At 32.7% G+C, this 20,227-nt stretch overlaps 1 protein-coding gene across 3 annotated transcripts; it reads right to left on the reverse strand.

The window, feature by feature from the left end:
* Nucleotides 1–1,217: 1,217 nt before the first annotated feature.
* Nucleotides 1,218–19,385, reverse strand: LOC114316151 (ENHANCER OF AG-4 protein 2). 3 transcript variants are annotated; one of them, XM_028262808.2, is made up of 4 exons: nucleotides 18,826–19,385; nucleotides 8,337–8,381; nucleotides 7,025–7,101; nucleotides 1,218–1,782 (listed from the first exon to the last, which is right to left on the reverse strand). In XM_028262808.2, the coding sequence occupies exons 1-4, from the start codon at nucleotides 18,934–18,936 to the stop codon at nucleotides 1,665–1,667; spliced, it is 351 nt and encodes a 116-aa protein (XP_028118609.2). In that variant the 5' UTR covers nucleotides 18,937–19,385; the 3' UTR covers nucleotides 1,218–1,664. The 3 variants fall into 3 exon arrangements, with proteins under 3 accessions (XP_028118609.2, XP_028118610.2, XP_082749736.1); XM_082893610.1 differs by lacking the exon at nucleotides 1,218–1,782 and adding an exon at nucleotides 2,008–2,328 and having other exon boundaries at nucleotides 18,826–19,355; XM_028262809.2 differs by lacking the exon at nucleotides 8,337–8,381 and having other exon boundaries at nucleotides 18,826–19,295.
* Between the last annotated feature and the right edge of the window lie 842 nt (nucleotides 19,386–20,227).

Here is a 20,227-nt window from a genome sequence, read left to right on the forward strand (position 1 = left end):
GCTTTATATGTATTGAGTTTAACTCACTTTTGTTGTACCCAAGCATTGACTTGGAAAGATGAAGCCATTAGGGCATAAACTTATATGTACTTCTTTTTGTTTCAATTCATTTACATATGTCACATGCTATAGATTTAGGATCTAAGATTTATGAATGTATATAGGCATATGTCATTTTTTGTACGGTAAGAGAATATTGATGAAAGGTTAAATATATATAATTTGCTGCTTTTCCATTGAATATAGTGAGGTGGTTTTGTTGTTATTATTTTGGAGCGTTACAAGAGTGACTGTCAAAACCAAGGGCATACAAGTGTCTCTTTAAATTTGATGGAGTAGGTAGTCATTGCTAGATTTCATGCTTGCTCTATGTAGCGTTTGAACTTGTTGGTATGTTTAAAATGAAAACTTTAATTAGTTTTGGAGCTTTCAAAAATAATTTTCTAACTTTCAATATGTATTTTTTGGTTTTTAGTGAATTTTTAAAATATTTAAAGTATTTTTTTTAGATACACTTAAAAGTACAAATTTTATGAAAAAAAACCCTTTAAAAATCGCTAAATAAAAAATATAGAAAATTAGTATATTTTGTATTTATTGAATTCTTTTTAGATTTTTTACAAATAATTTACTTTTTAATTATATTTAGTTTTGAAAATTCAAAACTTCTTTGATTATGAGTTTTCAAATTAGTTTTTGAGTTGTATATTTACAAAATAATTTTTTAGAAAATTGAATTTAAACTTGTTTAGTTATGAGTTTCAAAATTTCAATTTTGAGTTTTTTTGAGTCTTGTAGTAAAAAACTTTTTTGCAATATTATAGTCAAATTTGTTTACTTTTTTCATATATATAATCTAATTATGCTTTTTAGATACATTTAATTTAATCTATACGGTAAAATTCCACTCTGTATCTGATCTAACTATCAGATCTAACTGTACTCAAGCCACATGCATTTAAAGCGTTTCAAATTTATGAATTTTTTTTTTTATAAAATTACTGAATAATAAGAAATATACAAAAAAATATAAAATAAAATTCAACAAGTTTAAAAACTAATACAAGTTTAATGTTTTAAATGATTTATCTTAAAAAGGTGTTTCAAAACTAGGGTTTTGGGTGTCAAAACTTATTCGTGAAAACCCAAAACAAATAAGTTTTGGATTTTGGTTTTGGGTTTAGGAAAATAGATATGAAATATATGTTATGAAAACCAAATTGAACCAAACAGGCTCCTATATTCATTCATGTTAAGTATGATATTTCATCTATAAGATAGAGGTTTATAATACATCTTATAAGACAACAACGATAAATTTAGTGAGTGTATCTAGAAGTCCATTAAGCCTCTACATAAGAGTTAAATTTACAAAATTACCACTGTATATCATTAGCTTTGCCTGGCACACTTGGTTTTGTATCTTGGCAATCCATCACACTCTATCTCTGTGAGCAACGCTCCAACCCACTACTGTGATCACCCAGACCCCTAATCTCCGTTTCTCCATTTGCTCCATCTCTTCCATTTCCATCTTGTAAGTCAACTTCTACTGCATCATCTTCCACTCCATCAACAGATAGAGCCTCATCACTAAGAGCTGATCTATCAGTATCATCTCTTAAACCACTAGAATTTTTTTGTTGCAAGTCTTCGAATGCTTCTCAGATTTCCTTCACAGCTTGAGCGGAGTGTTTAACTGTTTTACCTTGGCATCGAGCTGACAATTTATTTTTCGCCTCACTAGTAAATGCCTGAATATCCACAGGGGCAACAAAAGCTCTGTAAAAGGCAAACCAAATTAAAATCTACAATCAGTAGAAATTTATAAGCAACAAAATACAAAGGGCAATGGGTAAATTTAAAAATAAAAATAAAAAGAAAAAGAAAAAGAAAAAAAACTGCAAACACACAAACTTGTTTCATGTAAATCTAACAAATTTTGAACTTACCATTAATATCCCAAAACACTGAAACAAATACATGACAGTTGTTTCAGATTCAGCAAAAATAAATAAATCGTCAATTTTATATAAAATGACCACAAGGAAATAAACTTCAGTTTCTCATATTTCAACTGAAACACGGAAATATATGCATTTGACCACAAATAATATGCCCACATTAACAATTAGGTCACGTTATCAAGTGCACACAGACGCAGTTGCTACTTTATCAGGGCAACTAGACAAGCATCAGCTGAAATTTAGATATCATCAAATAATCTTACAACCAGAAGTGAAAAGTTCCACAAAAATAATGCCATTATGCAGCTGTTTGAAAGCACAAGCATATCAATTAGCCAATCTCTTCAGTTGTGATACATGCCTGTTGACAAAGAATATATCCATTTAACTAATTAGAATAAAAAATAGCTAATCAAAGATATAGATCAACCTTCCTAATAACACAAAAGTTTACAAAGAACTTCAACATGGCACATTAAATGCTTGTAAATTTAGCAACAAAAAATAATAATAATGACAAAATCCATTTTACACTATGGACCCGGAGCACTTACAGCCCCACCACATTTAAGAATAGCCAATTTGCCCTAACACGGTTTTGGACTAAAGTGCTACCTTAACTCTATTAACATAAATATAAAAAGATGTTAATAGCCTTGTCGTCGTCATCGTCTTCTTTTTCTAATTCTTCATTGCCAAAAAAAAAAAAACAACAACATAGATTTGAATGCTGCATAGCCACCAGCAGGTGTGGCTTTAGAAAACCAGATTCTTCTTTTTGGACATTAAAACAAAGGAGAACATATTCATTACCCAAAATCCATAGCCTCTATCTCTTTCTAGAATTAACTCTTTGAACTAAAAATGAGATACATTAGTGGCAGCAGCCGATGGAGAATGCCCACAACAGAATGTACCACCAAGGACAAAGAAAGTGATGTCAAACAGCCAGCACAAGAAAATAAAAGTACAAGCAAATAAAGGTCACACCAAAAGAAAATGAAAGAAATCATAAAATTCTTTGATCTCAGTATCAAAACTCAACTCAATTTAATATCATGGTCAGAATAATTCTGTTACACAATGACCTATAATAAACATCCAAGAAAACCTTAATTAAAAGTTACCAAAAATAAAACAACACAACTTCTAATTCCTGATTAATATGATAATATTGGGCATATCCAAAAAATCCAACTTTCCAGATTTCTTCAATTCTCTCCTCATCCAAAACCGTTTCTTGTCCTCATCAGAAAGTATATGGAAAGTCCAAACTTTTGAGCTCTGAAGTTCTAGTCTTTACAAGTTCATGATTCCCAAACCCCCCAAAAATAGTAATTTTGGAAACAAACAGAAGTAGTGAATGGCTTCCCAAATAGGCTCCAATAAATCCAAAATTCCCAACAAAACTGCAATAAATGCAACTTGCAACATTTTATCAACAACAGAAAATCTGGGGAACTTTGTTAAGATGACCCCAATGTTTCACAACCTTCCTACACTAGTTACAGATGAACAACAAAAAGCAAATAGCCACCAACATTGGACAAAAGTATAATTAGGAGCGCCACCCATCTAGAGAGACAAACTCCTTCAAAGGACATGGACTATTTAGAAATAACATTCACCAATTTCATATATATGTGTGTTTAGTTACAAATTCGCTTTCAAATAAATCAAATATCGTCATAAGATTGACTGCAACAGTTAATAGAGAACTTTGATCTTATATTCACAAGGCAATATCCATGCATAGGCGTATCTGGTACATTTTAAGCTATGTTGCATGGTCTCGGAGGCAAGTGCATCCAAATGTCAAACCTTCATAAACCTAAAACTTAGGATATTAGGATATGTAGCCTAAAGTTGGATTATGGGTACAGGGACACATCATAAATACTTATAAACATTACATATTGTACAATATTCTTAGATAAGATGTTATTAACTAAGTAGAGATGTACTTGAAAAAATTTAGGGAAAATACAAGGTCTTCATCTCTCATCTATGTGAAGTGCTAGAAATGTTTCTTCACTAGCAAATGTGAGTTTCTTCTTCATCAAACATCATAACAAATTAGAGGATCCAAGTATCTAAATTGTGAACAAGTGTCAGATAGATACACCACACCCTTACCCTTGTCATATCCCATGGATACTAGTCCTTTGGGGTAAATAGAAGAGTCCATCCACGTAACACAAATTTAATATATGTTGTCCACTTTTTTTGCAAACTACCAGGTATTGAACATTAGGAGGACTCTGTATCAATCATAATTAGGTTACCAAACCTAGTTGACCCATCGACAGCATTTGAGCGGGACCTTTCTCATTCAAAGAGTTTATTATTACTATCTCAAGGAAAAGTGGATTTCATTCATCTTTTTACAGTGTGCTTCTGGAGACCAGGGCTAATTGAATGCAAGTTTTTCAGGAAACTCAAACTGCCATTAGAGGTGGCCAAAATAAAAGAAACGAATGAGATTATCCTACTAGGATTTCATTTCCAAAGTAAATAAATCAGTTACAAATTTTGATCAACTTGCTAAGCTAAACTTGACAATGAAAATTTTGTTTAGATTGTCATTTTACAGCTACTATGTAATAGCTATAAAAACCTTGAGAAGATTAAGTGGATTGCAAGGGAAGGTGATTAGCAAAGTAGTTTTTTTTTTTTATAAAAAAAATAGCTGATAAAATGAGAGAGAGAAAGAAAAGGGAGTGCTTCAAGCAGGAGTAGCGAGATAAGAGCCAAAGAAAGAAAGGAGGCCCGAAGGAGAGAGAAACCTAGTTACTGATTCTCAGGTAGTATAAAAATAAGCTAACACACCTAAACTAAAATTATTTATATTTACTATTACAATAAAAACCAAATACATGGATACATAAATATATAAGAATATCGCATATAGCTGGACCAGACAGCATAGAAGATACATTTTTAATTCTTCAAAAAAATGTACAATCTAAGACTGCCCCTCCACAGTCCCAAACCTAAATTACAAGAATACCATTAACTGTTTAACAAAGAAAAAATACCTAGCGTAGCCAGAAATTTGATTTAGTGGGGTCATTTAATAAGTCATTATCAATATCAATATCAATTTTTTAGTTTTACAAAACTTATTAATGTCAACCATGCTTCTCATGATACACTTTAATTTCATATATATTCCCAATAACATATTGTATTAGTATAATTATATTTTGTAATCACATACCAAAAGAGGAAAATGAAGCCTCGAGTATGAACTAAATTTTTTTTTTAAGACGTGTTTGAATCTTAGATTTGGGGAAAGATTTATGAAAAAAGAGGAGATATGAAAAAAAAAAAAAAAAATTGCTTATATCATTCATAGTTCCATTCTCTTTTATTTCCACGGCACTCCATAAATGCCTCTTTAAATTCAAAATTTAAACCGAAACTAAAAAAAATATCACAATTTTTTGTTTGTTTGGTTTGATTTTTCAAAAACTGTTTTTAGAGGAGTTTTCATTTATTTCTAGTGCATGTTTTTATGATTTAATCAATTTTTTGTACTTTTAAATGTACCTAATCAATATGCATCTAAAAAGTACAATAAATTAGCTAAAATATTAAAAAATATCAATAAAACTAACGAAAATTCAAACGAAAATTTGTGTGCAATTTTGTTCGGGATTTAGTTTGTTTTTAGTGAATTTTTTTTCATATTTTAGTTAAACTTTTTAACTTTTTAGATGCATCTAAAAAGTCCTTAAAAAAAATGACTAAAATATTTTTAAAAAAAAGTTCAGTAAAGACAAACGAAAATCCGTTTAAATATAGTTTCTGAAAATGTAAACATGAAATAAAACTTATGTAAAGTTCTTTTTTTTTCCAGTGGGCTCAATTGAACCCACTGACTTACATGCAGCCCCACCCCTGATTACAGTACTAGCAGCAGAACCGTCCAACACAAACACTGACCTACATTAGTCATTATCTTCATTAGGAAAAAGTCCAAATCAAACTATATACATAATCCTTAGGTTGCTTTGTTAACATGCTCCAGGTCATATCAATTGTGTTGGTGACATTCAAATACATAATCACTAAGTAGAACTAACTATTTTTCAAAACATATTGAAGGTATTTTTTAGAATTCTTACAAAAAACATTAAAATGAAATAAATTAAAAACTTGAAGAAGATCCCGTTGGGAAACCATTTCTCGTGGTTTTTCTCTTTTCTCAAAACATGTTCATGTCATTGTGCATAATGGGGAGAAACACTTTTGAGAGGATGTTTGGAGGGGTGATGTTCTTTTGCTCATTTATTCTGATTTTAAATCGATGGCATACATAACGCCTCCACTTTTGTGTCAAACCCACTAACAGCAACTCAAGGTCACAATCATGGCTCTCTACCGGTCCAGCAAAACTTGTTGCTCATGAACCAGCATATATTATTTTTTTTACCATGCTTACAACTTTGCAAAATCTTGTGCAATGTATTACAATTTATAGGCCTTAACATGGAACCCAAGAGAACTCTACCTCCATATTAGCCATAAATTACTGGAGCCACAGCTTAAAGTCCAACGCCTTGACAATTGCCTATTTCTCTAACTAAATCATAAGAAATAAAGAAATCATCTTGTGCATAAATTGGAAATATGTTAGCAATCCATTTTAATTTGAATTCAAGTTCCATCCACTATAAAATCTTAAGACTTCTTCACATAAAAAACAAAATGTCAATAACCTTTCCAATAAGTATGGCACTGTGAGAAACCAATTCATTTAATACCTTCATAATGCAACCCAAACTAATTTCCCATTTGTTCTTCTTCCCGTAAGTTTTGTTGTTTCTTGTTACCAAATACAAAAATACCAAAGTACTCTACCATAAGTTTTTCAATGAATGATGCGAGTAATACTCCCTTGCACCAATTTGTATTTTCTTCAATAAGAACTTAGATTCCAAGCTAGTCTACACTAAAATTTTATGTTACAACACAAGGATGCATATAGCAATTTAAATAGCTTACTCCACATGATCACATATGGAAAATTGGGGGGCAAAACAAACACTTACATTTCTGCTGTTCCAAAGAATTGAACAAAATACTTCTTGGGGTCAGGAACTCGCTTCCAATCTTCCGGCCTGCTAATCTGAAGAAAAAAAATTGATACCCAAAAAAAACGCCTCATAAACAAAACACTTAACTAAGCATCATAACCTATATTCCACATTACAAAATAGCAAATACATCAAATAAGGTAAATCCAAATGTGCGCAAAAACAACAAAGATGACACCAAATTCCAGCACACAAACAAATCAAAATTTTCATCATTACCTCATCCAACAAAAAGAACTTCCAAATCTACATCATCACATCAATCATTGACCAAACATGTTGCCACAACGAGTATCAAGAAACCAACTACCTCGCATATCTATGGAGCACTAAATATTCCCATTCCCACAAAATAAATATAGATGTTTGAAACTTCATCAACAATTTACAGGAACCTTTTTCTTGAAGAAGTGTAATTAATTTCATCCATTAAGACAGAAGCACATAGTTGAACAAAACTTCAAGCCTCCTTCCCCCAATGTCCCCCACCCAAAAGAAATAATAAAATAATCCCATGCCAACCCCCATCCAATTTCAAAAAATTTTTGGGCAACTGAGCAACTCTCAAGCTTAAAAAACAATGTTTCTCAGAGGGCCAACCTTTATTGGTAATTTCAATGTGTTTGTTTCAGGAAAACAAAAAGTCTTTTAAGACTTATTCTGCGTCAAAATTTAAATAAATTCAACAACCTAAGTACCTGAAAACAATGCAAATACTGTAGGAGCCAATCATGTTCTAAGCAAAAGCCAATGCTCATCACCAAACACCAAACCAAACCCCATCTTAATTCATCCAACAAGTTTGAAAAAAGTCAGAATAGACATACAAAAGAACATTCTCAAACCAAGTCCAGATATCAGTGACAAACAAAATCAAGCACAAGTAAATGATACCTTGGAAACTAACTAAATTGCGATAGAACCTGACCATGTTCAACATTATGAAGCAAGGTAGCAAGACTTTAATATTTAGATTGATAAAGAATCACAACAAAAACAAACAATCAGTAAATCATATTAAATTCAATTATTCAACATCCATAAAAAGCAACTCAATAACAAATTGAGTGAATTACTAATTTAACCATGCTACAAACAGCCAAGCAACATACGGCAGAAAGCACGTTGAATTACTAAAATCAAACAAAGACAGCATGAACTCCTCACAATGGTTCACCCAACAAGCCAATACGAATGTATTAAGGAGATAAACATAGAAATTCCTATAGGACCTAATCTATTCTATTAGATAAAGCATACAACTCACTTTGGAGTGAACAACTTTTTGAAGCTTTGTCGTGTTACACAAACTCTGCAAAATAAATCAAATATCCGTGTCGGACATCCGACACTTAGATAAGGGTGAGATGTGTCAGATACTTTTTCACTGGACACTTCTTATATATTTTATCTGTAACACTTTTATTATATATATACATATTGTCATATAATTATTATAAATGTCTTTTTGGCACTATGTTTTACATATAACAAACCAAACCAAGCCTTAAGTCCCATCAAATGGGGTCGGCTACCATCACAGAGAAAAAAGAGAAAGAAGATAACTGTCTCTCCTGCTGATTTGGTCGAAGACCCCACTCATGAGGTAACTGCCAAAGCAGTAGAGGAGGAACATTCCAAAGAAATAATTATTTTTCAAAGAGCTGAGAAAAGGCGACAGCAACAATTACTAAGAGATGAAGCAGCTGCCACTGATGCAACCCAAAGAGAAACAATGAGAAGGTAACACACTGCCGAGCATTATTCCCTCCATAATTCTCCTGTCATTGCCACCACCTCTGAAACCAGTAATTTCCTTTCATGTCTCCACTTTCTTTTCCCAAATTGTTGATATTGAGACTTAAAATTGTTTTGTATTTCTTCTTTTGCAGCAACAACTATTATGCCTATTCTCTCAATAAGGACTCCCTCTGGTTCGGTTGAAGTTAATCAATTGCAGCATGTGAAGTCTATTCAAATAATACTCCCACTTCCTAGGCCTATATTCTCCGTACCCTCCTTGAGGCCAAGTATTCCTGCTCCTTTCCCTTCTAGCTTAACTCCATATTTCCCTCATTTGTCTTTTGATCTTTCTCAATTTAATTCTCTTTCGAGCCTTGCTTTTCCTCACCTTTCCAAGGAAATTCCATCTAACACTTCATCTTTGATGGTAACTGGTTCCTGTAGAGAAGGTATTGGTCAGTGTGAAGAGACGCGAGCCAGAGACAAATAACGAATCAAGAGATTTGGATTGACTACAGGCAAGACGGAAAGGGCTGGAGATCAAAGGAAGACGGGAAGGGCTGGAGATGAAAAGTCTCCTACCTGTAATGTATAGGAAAGTATCTTACATTACTGGTAAGAGACTTTTCATCTCCAGCCCTTCCCGTCTTCCTTTGATCTCCAGCCCTTTCCGTCTTGCCTGTAGTCAATCCAAATCTCTTGATCCGTTATTTGTCTCTGGCTCGCGTCTCTTCACACTGACCAATCTAATGTATAGGAAATATCTTACCGGTAAGATAATTCTCTTATCGGTAAGATAATTTGCATTAAATACCCCCCCAAACCAAAACTACCGTTCAACCACCTCAGCCATGCAACCCCACTGAAAATCATGCCTAATGGGACAGAAGTATTTTGGTTTGTTTTTTCCATTGAATTTATTTGGGGAGTTATTTTATATTTGTTCTGTTTACTTATGTACATAATTGTTAATGAAATTTATTTTAACAATTCTACATCTCTTGTTGATGTTGAACTTAGCAGATCTCCACCACCAGTGGTTCAATCTTCCGTTCTTGGTTCATATTGCAGTTCTCAACCACCAGTGGCTCATTCTTCATCTTTTATTTCATATAATTTCGATGTTGAAGGCAGAATACTTGATCCTTGACTTGTTTTAGGTTTTTTTAGTTTATTTTTTGTAATTATTTTTTTTTTGAAAGGCTTGAATTTCAATTAAAATTAATGAACCTTATACTAACTGTTAAAATAAAAACAGTTTGTAAAATGTTCATTAATTATATGTATGAAAACCTTATTTTGTAAAAGATGATGTTCCAATTAAATTTCAACATCAACAAAAGATGTAGAATTGTTAAAATAAATTTCATTACCAATTATGTACATAAGTAAACAAAACAAACATAAAATAACTCCCCAAATAAATCCAATGAAAAAAACAAACCAAAATACTTCTCTCCCATTAGGCATGATTTTCAGCGGGCTTGCACGGCTGAGGTGGTTGAATGATAGTTTTGGTTTGGGGGGGTATTTAATGCAAATTATCTTGCCGGTAAGAGAATTATCTTACCGGTAATTAGCAACTCTATCTTCTATGATAGACATCCCTTTTAGAGTCCGGATGCGTTCGATCATTATCGAACAGAAATTTGTGCCGGCCTACGAGCTAATCGCTGCCATAGATGAAGAACAAGATGAGAATCCTTGGTATTACGACGTCTGGAACTTCTTGGAGAAGGAAGAGTATCCACCAGGGGCAAATGCCAAAGATAAGAGGGCAATTAGAAGAATGGTTGCTCAGTTCATCGTCTGCGGAGGTAAACTGTACAAGAGAGGTCATCTCGGGATGCATAAGCTGTGTGTTGATGCTGGAGAATCCAAGCGCCTCATGGAGGCCACCTAATGGGACAGAAGTATTTTGGTTTGTTTTTTTCATTGGATTATTTGAGGAGTTATTTTATGTTTGTTCTGTTTACTTATGTACATAATTGTTAATGAAATTTATTTTAACAATTCTACATCTTTTGTTGAGGTTGAACTTAGCAGATCTCCACCACCAGTGGTTCAATCATCCGTTCTTGGTTCATATTGCAGTTCTCCACCACCAGTCGCTCATTCTTCATCTTTTATTTCATATAATTTCGATGTTGAAGGCGGAATACTTGATCCTTAACTTGTTTTAGGTTTTTTTAGTTTATTTTTTGTAATTATTTTTTTGTGAAAGGCTTGAATTTCAATTAAAATTAATGAACCTTACACTAACTGTTAAAATAAAAACAATTTGTAAAATGTTCATTAATTATATGTATGAAAGCCTTAATTTGTAAAAGATGATGTTCCAATTAAAGTTCAACCTCAACAAGAGATGTATAATTGTTAAAATAAATTTCATTAACAATTATGTACACAAGTAAACAGAACAAACATAAAATAACTCCCCAAATAAATCCAATGGAAAAAACAAACCAAAATACTTCTGTCCCATTAGGCATGATTTTCAGCGGGGTTGCACGGCTGAGTTGGTTGAACGGTAGTTTTGGTTTGGGGGGTATTTAATGCAAATTATCTTACCGGTAAGAGAATTATCTTACCGATAATTAGCAACTCTATCTTCTATGATAGACATCTCTTTCAGAGTCCGGATGCGTCCGATCATCATCGAACAGAAATTTGTGCCGGCCTACGAGCTGATCGCTGCCATAGATGAAGAACAGGATGAGAATCCTTAGTATTACGACGTCTGGAACTTCTTGGAGAAGGAAGAGTATCCATCAGGGGCAAATGCCAAAGATAAAAGAGCAATTAAAAGAATAGTTGCTCAATTCATCGTCTGCGAAGGTAAACTGTACAAGAGAGGTCATCTCGGGATGCATAAGCTGTGTGTTGATGCTGGAGAATCCAAGCGCCTGATAGAGGCCACCTAATGGGACAGAAGTGTTTTGGTTTGTTTTTTCCATTGGATTTATTTGGAGAGTTATTTTATGTTTGTTCTGTTTACTTATGTACATAATTGTTAATGAAATTTATTTTAACAATTCTACATCTCTTGTTGAGGTTGAACTTAGCAGATCTCCACCACCGGTGGTTCAATCTTTCGTTCTTGGTTCATATTGCAGTTCTCCACCACCAGTGGCTCATTCTTCATCTTTTATTTCATATAATTTCGATGTTGAAGGCGGAATACTTGATCCTTGACTTGTTTTAGGGTTTTTTAGTTTACTTTTTGTAATTATTTTTTTTTGAAAGGCTTGAGTTTCAATTAAAATTAATGAACCTTATACTAACTGTTAAAATAAAAACAGTTTGTAAAATGTTCATTAATTATATGTATGAAAGCCTTATTTTGTAAAAGATGATGTTCCAATTAAAGTTCAACCTCAACAAGAGATGTAGAATTGTTAAAATAAATTTCATTAACAATTATGTACATAAGTAAACAGAACAAACATAAAATAACTCTCCAAATAAATCCAATGAAAAAAACAAACCAAAATACTTCTGTCCCATTAGGCATGATTTTCAGCGGGGTTGCACGGCTGAGGTGGTTGAATGGTAGTTTTGGTTTGGGGGGGTATTTAATGCAAATTATCTTACCGGTAAGAGAATTATCTTACCGATAATTAGCAACTCTATCTTCTATGATAGACATCCCTTTCAGAGTCCGGATGCGTCCGATCATCATCGAACAGAAATTTGTGCCGGCCTACGAGCTAATCGCTGCCATAGATGAAGAACAAGATGAGAATCCTTGGTATTACGACGTCTGGAACTTCTTGGAGAAGGAAGAGTATCCATCAGGGGCAAATGCCAAAGATAAGAGGGCAATTAGAAGAATGGTTGCTCAGTTCATCGTCTGCGGAGGTAAAATGTACAAAAGAGGTCATCTCGGGATGCATAAGCTGTGTGTTGATGCTGGAGAATCCAAGCGCCTGATGAAGGCCACCTAATGGGACAGAAGTATTTTGGTTTGTTTTTTCCATTGGATTTATTTGGGGAGTTATTTTATGTTTGTTCTGTTTACTTATGTATATAATTGTTAATGAAATTTATTTTAACAATTCTACATCTCTTGTTGAGGTTGAACTTAGCAGATCTCCACCACCAGTGGTTCAATCATCCGTTTTTGGTTCATATTGCAGTTCTCCACCACCAGTGGCTCATTCTTCATCTTTTATTTCATATAATTTCGATGTTGAAGGCGGAATACTTGATCCTTGACTTGTTTTAGGCTTTTTTAGTTTATTTTTTGTAATTTTTTTTTTTTTGAAAGGCTTGAATTTCAATTAAAATTAATGAACCTTATACTAACTGTTAAAATAAAAACAATTTGTAAAATGTTCATTAATTATATGTATGAAAGCCTTATTTTGTAAAAGATGATGTTCCAATTAAAGTTCAACCTCAACAAGAGATGTAGAATTGTTAAAATAAATTTCATTAACAATTATGTACATAAGTAAACAGAACAAACATAAAATAACTCTCCAAATAAATCCAATGAAAAAAGCAAACCAAAATACTTCTGTTCCATTAAGCATGATTTTCAGCGGGGTTGCACGGCTGAGGTGGTTGAACGGTAGTTTTGGTTTGGGGGGTATTTAATGCAAATTATCTTATCGGTAATTAGCAACTCTATCTTCTATGATAGACATCCCTTTCAGAGTCCGGATGCGTCCGATCATCATCGAACAGAAATTTGTGCCGGCTTACGAGCTGATCGCTGCCATAGATGAAGAACAAGATGAGAATCCTTGGTATTACGACGTCTGAAACTTCTTGGAGAAGGAAGAGTATCCACTAGGGGCAAATGCCAAAGACAAGAGGGCAATTAGAAGAATGGTTGCTCAGTTCATCGTCTGCGGAGGTAAACTGTACAAGAGAGGTCATCTCGGGATGCATAAGCTGTGTGTTGATGCTGGAGAATCCAAGCGCCTCATGGAGGCCACCTAATGGGACAGAAGTATTTTGGTTTGTTTTTTTCATTGGATTATTTGAGGAGTTATTTTATGTTTGTTCTGTTTACTTATGTACATAATTGTTAATGAAATTTATTTTAACAATTCTACATCTTTTGTTGAGGTTGAACTTAGCAGATCTCCACCACCAGTGGTTCAATCATCCGTTCTTGGTTCATATTGCAGTTCTCCACCACCAGTCGCTCATTCTTCATCTTTTATTTCATATAATTTCGATGTTGAAGGCGGAATACTTGATCCTTGACTTGTTTTAGGTTTTTTTAGTTTATTTTTTGTAATTATTTTTTTGTGAAAGGCTTGAATTTCAGTTAAAATTAATGAACCTTACACTAACTGTTAAAATAAAAACAATTTGTAAAATGTTCATTAATTATATGTATGAAAGCCTTATTTTGTAAAAGATGATGTTCCAATTAAAGTTCAACCTCAACAAGAGATGTATAATTGTTAAAATAAATTTCATTAACAATTATGTACACAAGTAAACAGAACAAACATAAAATAACTCCCCAAATAAATCCAATGGAAAAAACAAACCAAAATACTTCTGTCCCATTAGGCATGATTTTCAGCGGGGTTGCACGGCTGAGTTGGTTGAACGGTAGTTTTGGTTTGGGGGGTATTTAATGCAAATTATCTTACCGGTAAGAGAATTATCTTACCGATAATTAGCAACTCTATCTTCTATGATAGACATCCCTTTCAGAGTCCGGATGCGTCCGATCATCATCGAACAGAAATTTGTGCCGGCCTACGAGCTGATCGCTGCCATAGATGAAGAACAGGATGAGAATCCTTAGTATTACGACGTCTGGAACTTCTTGGAGAAGGAAGAGTATCCATCAGGGGCAAATGCCAAAGATAAAAGGGCAATTAAAAGAATAGTTGCTCAATTCATCGTCTGCGAAGGTAAACTGTACAAGAGAGGTCATCTCGGGATGCATAAGCTGTGTGTTGATGCTGGAGAATCCAAGCGCCTGATAGAGGCCACCTAATGGGACAGAAGTGTTTTGGTTTGTTTTTTTCCATTGGATTTATTTGGAGAGTTATTCTATGTTTGTTCTGTTTACTTATGTACATAATTGTTAATGAAATTTATTTTAACAATTCTACATCTCTTGTTGAGGTTGAACTTAGCAGATCTCCACCACCGGTGGTTCAATCTTTCGTTCTTGGTTCATATTGCAGTTCTCCACCACCAGTGGCTCATTCTTCATCTTTTATTTCATATAATTTCGATGTTGAAGGCGGAATACTTGATCCTTGACTTGTTTTAGGGTTTTTTAGTTTACTTTTTGTAATTATTTTTTTTTGAAAGGCTTGAGTTTCAATTAAAATTAATGAACCTTATACTAACTGTTAAAATAAAAACAGTTTGTAAAATGTTCATTAATTATATGTATGAAAGCCTTATTTTGTAAAAGATGATGTTCCAATTAAAGTTCAACCTCAACAAGAGATGTAGAATTGTTAAAATAAATTTCATTAACAATTATGTACATAAGTAAACAGAACAAACATAAAATAACTCTCCAAATAAATCCAATGAAAAAAACAAACCAAAATACTTCTGTCCCATTAGGCATGATTTTCAGCGGGGTTGCACGGCTGAGGTGGTTGAATGGTAGTTTTGGTTTGGGGGGTATTTAATGCAAATTATCTTACCGGTAAGAGAATTATCTTACCGATAATTAGCAACTCTATCTTCTATGATAGACATCCCTTTCAGAGTCTGGATGCGTCCGATCATCATCGAACAGAAATTTGTGCCGGCCTACGAGCTAATCGCTGCCATAGATGAAGAACAAGATGAGAATCCTTGGTATTACGACGTCTGGAACTTCTTGGAGAAGGAAGAGTATCCATCAGGGGCAAATGCCAAAGATAAGAGGGCAATTAGAAGAATGGTTGCTCAGTTCATCGTCTGCGGAGGTAAAATGTACAAGAGAGGTCATCTCGAGATGCATAAGCTGTGTGTTGATGTTGGAGAATCCAAGCGCCTGATGGAGGCCGCCTAATGGGACAGAAGTATTTTGGTTTGTTTTTTCCATTAGATTTATTTGGGGAGTTATTTTATGTTTGTTTTGTTTACTTATGTACATAATTGTTAATGAAATTTATTTTAACAATTTTACATCTCATGTTGAGGTTGAACTTAGTAGATCTCCACCACCAGTGGTTCAATCTTCCGTTCTTGGTTCATATTGCAGTTCTCCACCACCAGTGGCTCATTCTTCACCTTTTATTTCATATAATTTCGATGTTGAAGGCGGAATACTTGATCCTTGACTTGTTTTAGGTTTTTTTAGTTTATTTTTTGTAATTATTTTTTTTTTTAAAGGCTTGAGTTTCAATTAAAATTAATGAACCTTATACTAACTGTTAAAATAAAAACAGTTTGTAAAATGTTCATTAATTATATGTATGAAAGCCTTATTTTGTAAAAGATGATGTTTCAATTAGGCCAAGTTTGGCATATCCAAAATAATTCTTCTTTTTATCTTTTTTTATCACATCACCCATCTACTTTTCTGCACATCTTTTTCGTAAAAAGATAAAAAGTGCACTTATTTAGGTCATCCCAAACAACCCCTTAATTTTGATGAACTTAAAAAAAAAAATCAATGACAAGTTTATTTAAATGATGTGTGAAAATATCATTTTGTATTAAATTACTGATATACATTATTATTTTACAGTCAATTTTGTAATTAATCTTTTATTTTTGTCTTTTTAATATTAATTATTATAATCATCTTATTTAATAAATTTAAGCATTGGAAATTATATATATGCAAAATACAAAATTATACACAAATAATTTTCACACAAAAATAATTTAGACCGATTGCTTCATTCCACTATCAAAATAAAAATTTACAAATTCGGACCAACTGCTCCATTCCGTTATCAAAATAAAAATTTCAAATTCGGACCATCTGCTTCATTCCACTATCAAAATAAAAATTACAAAATACTAAACAATTCCTATTTCTACCAACTTTTGCCTATTATTTTCCCCATTGACACAAAAAATAATCACATCAATAACTTTCCATAATGCTTATATCCATTATTTTGTATTTTCTGCAGAAAAAAAACCACATCAATAACTTCTCATAATGCCTCCACAACAATAGTTTCCCATAATGCCTGTTTATAGGATTTGTAATCAATTAATATTATTATTATATTTTTTTAAAAATAATACTAATAATAAATTTAAATGTGTAAAAAATATATATATAGAAAAAATTAAATTGAATTGTGTAAAACATATATAGAAAAAATAAAGAGGTAATAAGTGTTTAGTTTCAATTTTATGATAAAAATTTTTGAATTATCAATTAAAAATTTATCTGACAAAAAATATATAAAAAATGTTTTTGATCATCAATTTTCAATTATTAAACCAACTACAAATGATGAGTTATAAATCATAATATTTAAAAATGAAAAAAAGATTGGGAGCTCTAAATTAAAAATTTTAATAATTTTAATTGGTGGGTGAGTCCTATGTGATATAGTGTTTTGGTTTTAATTTTTTTTTTAATTTTTTACATCACTAGTACTCTTTTAAAATTTTCAAATGTCTCATTTTTATTTAAAAATTCAATTGAAACATATAAATAATATAATAAATATTTATCAAATCTTAAAAATTACATTGATTCAAATTAAAAATTATCTAAGAATTTAATCTCTAATTTTGAATATTTGTGCCGATTATCTTCCGGGTAAAGATAGAGGGCTAACATAACAATAAATTGACATGGGAAAAAATTGGAACATAATATTATTATTTTAAATTAATTTTGTCAAACCTATTATGAAATAACAACTATTTATCTGACAAATCATTAAATTTATGTTATTTTTGAAAAAAAAAACTATTATTTTGGGAAAAATAAAAACTGTAATAAAGGACTAATATTTTGAAACGAAAAAGTAGCAATTTTATTAGTGTGTCTAATATTTTTACACATCATATTCGAATTAAAAATTTAACTAACAAAAAATATATGAAAAATGTTTTATGCCATCAATTTTAAATTATTAAACCAACTAGAGATAATCGATTATTAAAGTGTAAAGCTAGAGATACTAAATAATTTACTAAATGTTTTACGAAATTTTTCATATGGGTGTGGGATCTACACACATGTGAGTTTGTGTAAATTCTACAATCATATGAAAGATTTCGTAAAATATTTGACACATAATTTGAGGTCCCTAATATTTTCTATTGTCAAATCATATTATTTAAAAATTCAAGTGAAAGATTAAAATTATCTAATATTTATTAGACAAAAATTATCTAATAAATATTAGTCATGTGAATAAAAATTAGATCTAAATTATTATAAATTATTTAATATATATCTCAGTCGAATTTTATGGCCAGAAGATCAACCGATACGACAATTGTGGACGCGACCAGTGCACTGCCCAAGAAATATTATCTTACCGGTAAGATATACTATTTTACCGGTAAGATATATAACTTTTTTGTTGCCAAGTCCGTGTACCTTAAATTTAAGATTTGATGTGTCAGAGACCTCTAGATACATCACCCGTCACACAATTTTAATTTCCAAAAACGTCCATAGAATTGATAGCTGAATGAATAAGAATGCTGCATTTAGTAAACAACTGCTAATCGGTTTACGAAATCAAGGCATAATTCCCATTTAGCAAAGCACCCAAAATTTATATATAAAATTGCCCGCGCAGGGCGTGTGAACCTGCAATCTAAACATATCACCTTACTATATATCCCAAAGTACAAAATTAATTGCTCCACAATCAAGATAAGTTCAGACAGTAAGAATAAAAAATAAAAGCACAAAATATTTGTACTAAAATCGACCCAATAAACCAGCAAAACAAACAAAACCCTAATTTCCAGTCAAACGATTGTAATAAAAAAAAATCAAAAAACACTAAAAATTACAACATGAGCTGAAACACAGACATATACAAAATCAAATTGAATTCAAGAAATGAGAGAAATATCCGAACGAAGTAAAAGCACACCTTAGCAGGCCATGCAGGGAAGCCCTTGACCTTGGCGAGAACCAGATCACCGAGACGCAACTTACTCTTCCCCTTCGGTCCTTTCGCTCCACGTTTACGCGTCGGAGCCATCGACGCTACAAAACCCTAGCGGGCACCACCAACCACGTCGTAATCGTCTTCTTCTTCGTCTTGAGGAGAGCGATCAGAATCGCTATCGTACCGAACCAAAAACCCTAGAGAAAACTCGCAAACGCAACCAACCACGCCAGAAAAGCGGTTCGCGAGAGTCTCTCCGGCGAACAAAGCTATCAGAGCATCGGAATCGGAGGCACTGTGCAGAGAGGCTAAGAGCTCCGATACGGGTTCCGCATTCGGATTGTAGAGAGAGAGAGGGACAGGGAGAATTGGGGGGATTGAGGCGGGTGATGAGAGAGAAACAGACAGAGAGATAGAATGAAATAGGTGTATAATAATTTTTTCCAAAAAATTTATACCAACTAATATAATTATATAGTTTAGGGGAAATGTGAAAAAAATTGCAAGAATGTAAAAGAAAATGTAACAATAGATGATAGTATGCAATTTGATGGTAGAAAAAGAAAGTAGTAATAATATGAATGGAAGTTTGTAAAATAATTGTACCGCCGACCCCGCATTGACACCAATTCCAATCTTTCATCATGATTAGATTATGCCTCCAATGACTCGCGGCGGCTAAATTGTAATTGTCAGTGACTAAATCGTTACACCCAACTCTTTCCCTTTCTCGGATTTTGATTTTAGGTTTTTAATTTTGGGGTAGGGTAGCATATGGTAAAGGATGGGCCGCTAGCGATTCGGTAGTGCAAATGAGGGATGATTGTGGTAACGACATGGAAGGAATGCAGAATGATTGATAAGAGAGGATATGGTAGTCGAAGAGTGAGAATGCAACTAAAGATGGCAGGAAGGACTGGCTCATATCGGTGGTGGTGATCAATGTCGTAAAAGAAAAGGAAAATGATAAATGAAGGGTATTTATGTCTTATTAATTTACATTACCATCTTTTTGTAATTAATTTTAAGAATAACATATCTTTTGAAATTTTGGAAAACATTTCATTGATTTGCACACAAAAATTTGCCCATTCCATTTTTCTACAAGGACTTGCATGGCCTCCAGTTGGACTAGCCAATTGGAGAGTCCAGTTCGACCCATTGTGTGCCCATTTTGGATTCATTTCGACGATCTAAATCGTTAAGTATGTAGAATTTGTCGAGTACTCAATTCCAATAAAAAACACAACAATCGGATATCAATAGCCACTTGATCAAATCACATTTGCGTGAATAATTTATTTTTAAAATCATAATTGTCGCTGGCATAAATTTGATCTAATTAAGTGGTTATTGATATCTAATCAATGTGATTTTTTGTAGG

This window comes from Camellia sinensis, chromosome 11 (genome assembly GCF_055761805.1).
Source record: "Camellia sinensis isolate YWXY chromosome 11, ASM5576180v1, whole genome shotgun sequence".
Lineage (NCBI taxonomy): Eukaryota > Viridiplantae > Streptophyta > Magnoliopsida > Ericales > Theaceae > Camellia > Camellia sinensis.

Coding starts and splice junctions, on each gene's coding strand:
- LOC114316151 (XM_028262808.2), bottom strand. CDS start 18,936: ATGGCTCCGACGCGTAAACGTGGAGCGAAAGGACCGAAGGGGAAGAGT. Junction 7,102..8,336: donor AAAAAGTTGTTCACTCCAAA/GTGAGTTGTATG, acceptor TTTTTTCTTCAG/ATTAGCAGGCCGGAAGATTG. Junction 1,783..7,024: donor TTCTTTGGAACAGCAGAAAT/GTAAGTGTTTGT, acceptor TGCCTTTTACAG/AGCTTTTGTTGCCCCTGTGG.